This window comes from Tarenaya hassleriana, unplaced genomic scaffold (assembly GCF_000463585.1).
Source record: "Tarenaya hassleriana unplaced genomic scaffold, ASM46358v1 Cleome179, whole genome shotgun sequence".
Lineage (NCBI taxonomy): Eukaryota > Viridiplantae > Streptophyta > Magnoliopsida > Brassicales > Cleomaceae > Tarenaya > Tarenaya hassleriana.
Window position 1 is genome coordinate 16,978 of NW_010965206.1, and position 3,357 is coordinate 20,334.

A 3,357-nucleotide genomic window follows, 5' to 3' on the forward strand; every position below is an offset into this window, starting at 1 on the left:
GTGCAAAGACAAACGACGCCTCTTACATAGTTGATCTGTTCTTTAAGGAAACCGTGAGGATTCATGAGCTGCCGAAGACCATCGTTTCTGATCGAGATACGAAGTTCATGAGCTACTTTTGGAAGACATTGTGGAGGAAATTCCGAACAAAGCTTTTGTTCTCTACAACTTGTCATCCTCAAACCGATGGGAAAACGGAGGTGTCAACCGCACTTTGGGGACGCTGTTGCGAGCAGCTATAGGGAGAAACTTGAAGAATTGGCTGGACTCCATTCCCCATGTCGAGTTTGCATACAACCGAGCTATCCGTTCGGCAACAAAACATTCACCCTTTGAGGTTGTCTAAGGATTCTACCCCATCACTCCCCTGGATTTCTCGCCCATTCCAAGCAAGGAAATGGTCAGCCTTGATGGGCAGCTAAAGGTCGAGAGTGTGATGAAGCTACATGCAAAAGTTCGGGAGAATATCGCAAGGAGAACGGAGCAATATGCACGACAAGCAAACCAGGGGCGAAAGAAGATCACTACCAATGAGGGAGATTGGGTGTGGCTATATCTAAGACATGAGCGCTTTCCAAACAAGAGGACATCCAAGCTAGCACCAAGAGGAGATCACCCATTCCGCGTGATCGAGAAGATCAACAGCAACACCTATCGTTTGGAGCTTCCCGGTGAGTATAACGTCTCTTCTACTTTCAGTATAGCTTACTTGCTTCCTTTTGATGCAGAAGATTCTGTTTTGAGGTCAAAACCTTCTCAAGGAGGAGGAGATGATGAGGTCATCGACTTAAATAGGCTAAACGAGGAGCAAGCGGAGCAAGGAAACCATGGAACACACAAAGGAGCTGAGGAGCACAAAGGAGCCAAGGAGGAGGACAAGCAAGGAGAGACAACCAATGAACCAGTCTTCCCGATCATTTCCGATCCACCACTCACAAGGGAACGAGCACGGAGCCTGCGTTCAAGAATCAACAAGTTCGTGGCCAAGACCCTTGAAGACAATCCAAGAACCGAAGAAGCTTGCGGATTAAGCAACAAGAGCCTGCTCGTTTTTGAGCTCTTGTTGTCCAACACCTGAAGACGCCATTAGGGAGTTTGTTGTGGAACACCTGATCAGCATAACAAGCACCTGAACTCATCAAAGTCTGATCTCAAATCTGCCAACTCAGCCTAGCCGTTAGAAGCATCATTCAAGGGATTTTTGCAGATTTGGAGACTTTTCCTTAGAATATGGGAGAATCATCTTCTTGCCATATTCATACTAGCCGTTGGAGTTTGATTGCTGCAGAAGAATTCTCTTTCCTTTTAAGTATTTTTCAGCAATTGTTTCCTTTCTTGTTAGACAATCAGCTAGCTATTTTCCTTTTCCTCTCTTCTGCGAATTTGCCTATTTAAAGAGCATTTTTTGTTCATCTCTCTCTCGATTTTGTCTTGAAATTATCAAGCAAACCCGAGTCTTCGAGCTAGTGTTTGGATAAGATTCTCAATTTCATTAGCCGAAACCTTTGTGACGAGATCAAAGAGTCTGTCATCCCTCCTTGTGGTGTCATCTATCCATCGTAATTTTCATCCTCTTTGAAGTGAAATATGAGTGCTCATAAGCCTAGAACACTTCTCCACTATTTTCTCTTTGGAATCATTCGATGAGAAGCTCCTAAGCCTACCGAATCTCCAATCTAACTTGAGCCTTGCTCCATTGGACAACCGTGCGTGTCTCACCGTTATCAGGAACCACCAAAGTTCTTTGATTCGGGTACTCATTTGCATAGTGTCCTCTGCCCAAACACTTAAAACATCGAATATCTCGAGTACGTGATGGAAGGGCATAAAAAATGCCTTGCTTTCTTGGCTGAGAAGTTTCAGGTTTGCCCTTGGGTTTTGCTGCAACTTTTGAACCAAAAGCTTGCTTATCTTCTTTATGGAAATTTGGTCAAGCATGAGAAGAGTTGGAACCAAACTTCTGATGTGTTTTCCCCGTTCTTTTTATTTTGTTCTCGAACTTGATCGCACGATGTAGCAAATCCTCCATCTCAACATAATGTTGAGTCTCCACACGATCTTGGATCTCTTGATTCAACCCTCCAATGAATTTGTCCATCGTTGACTCCCTATCTTCATCAACATTGGCTCGGATCAATAGTATTTCCATCTCTTTGTAATATTCTTCGACACTACGGTTACCTTGCACCAAACGCCTCAATCGTTGGAGAACTTCTCTGTGATAGTGGTTTGAAACAAAACGTCGCCTCATAACCGCTTTCATGTTGTTCCAAGCATCGATAGGATTCTCTCCATTTCTTCTTCTTGTGGTAACAAGTTGAACCCACCATGCAAGTGCATAATCACTAAAGCGAGCTGCTGCCAACTTCACTTTCTTACGTTCCGAATAGTGGTGTACGTCAAACACCATCTCAACCTTTCGTTCGCACTCCAAGTAAGCTTCAACATCATTTCTCCCATGAAAAGATGTGATTTCAAGTTTGATGCCGCTGAGATCATCATCAACCCGCTCTCGTGCTCTTCTTTCTCGCCCTTGTCTCCGAGGAGCTTCATAAAAGTCTGATCTCACTTCTTCTTCTTCATTGCTAGAAACTTGTTGTGGTGTTCTAGCTCTTTTGGGAATATTTCGAGGTTGTCTTTGCACCACAGCACGTTCCTCCTCTCTTTGATCCATACGTTGCAAGTATGGCTCAATGCGTTGAAGAATGGTGCGCCCAAAATGAGTCGTCAATGCTTGCATTTGCAACGTGTTTAAACCCTCTCCGCTGGGTTTTACTCATTGTTTTGATCCGCCATTGTGAATTTTTCCTTCAAGTAAAAATGTCAGCGAATAAACAGAAATAGACAAGGAAAAGAAAGATGAGAGAACCTCACAAATCACTCAGAAAAGTGTTTCGCTCAATTTGTGTATCACTCAACTCTCCCTCTTCTCTTACGAATCCTTGTGCAAACTAATTAAGGAACTCAATCAGATGATACAAAAATGGAATTCAAAACTCAACTTACTAAACCAAGTCAAAAGATGAGTAAGAGTGACTCTAAATGAAAACCAATATTCAAAACAACAAAACTCAAATGACTCAGTTGAAACTTCAACTATGACTCAAACGAAAAGTTTGCACTCCGATTCAAAAACGGAAATTTGAACTCCGACTAAAACGGAAAATTGAACTCCGACTCAAATGAAAATTTTGAATTCCGACTCAAATGGAAATTTTGAACTCCGACTCAAATTTGAATCAACTTCGAATTTTCCTTTTTTTTTCCTCTCTTTTTTTTTGTATTTTTTTCTCTTTGTTTTTTAATCTTCGAAGTTTTTTTTCAGATTTTTTTTCTTCGATCTCTTTTTTCTTGCTT

At 42.0% G+C, this 3,357-nt stretch overlaps 1 protein-coding gene across 1 annotated transcript; it reads left to right on the forward strand.

The window, feature by feature from the left end:
- The first annotated feature begins 397 nt into the window (after positions 1-397).
- LOC104810250 lies at positions 398-1,078 on the forward strand. The gene has a single exon (XM_010536448.1). It carries the CDS (start codon positions 398-400, stop codon positions 1,076-1,078), a length of 681 nt encoding a protein of 226 aa, XP_010534750.1.
- Positions 1,079-3,357: the final 2,279 nt, after the last annotated feature.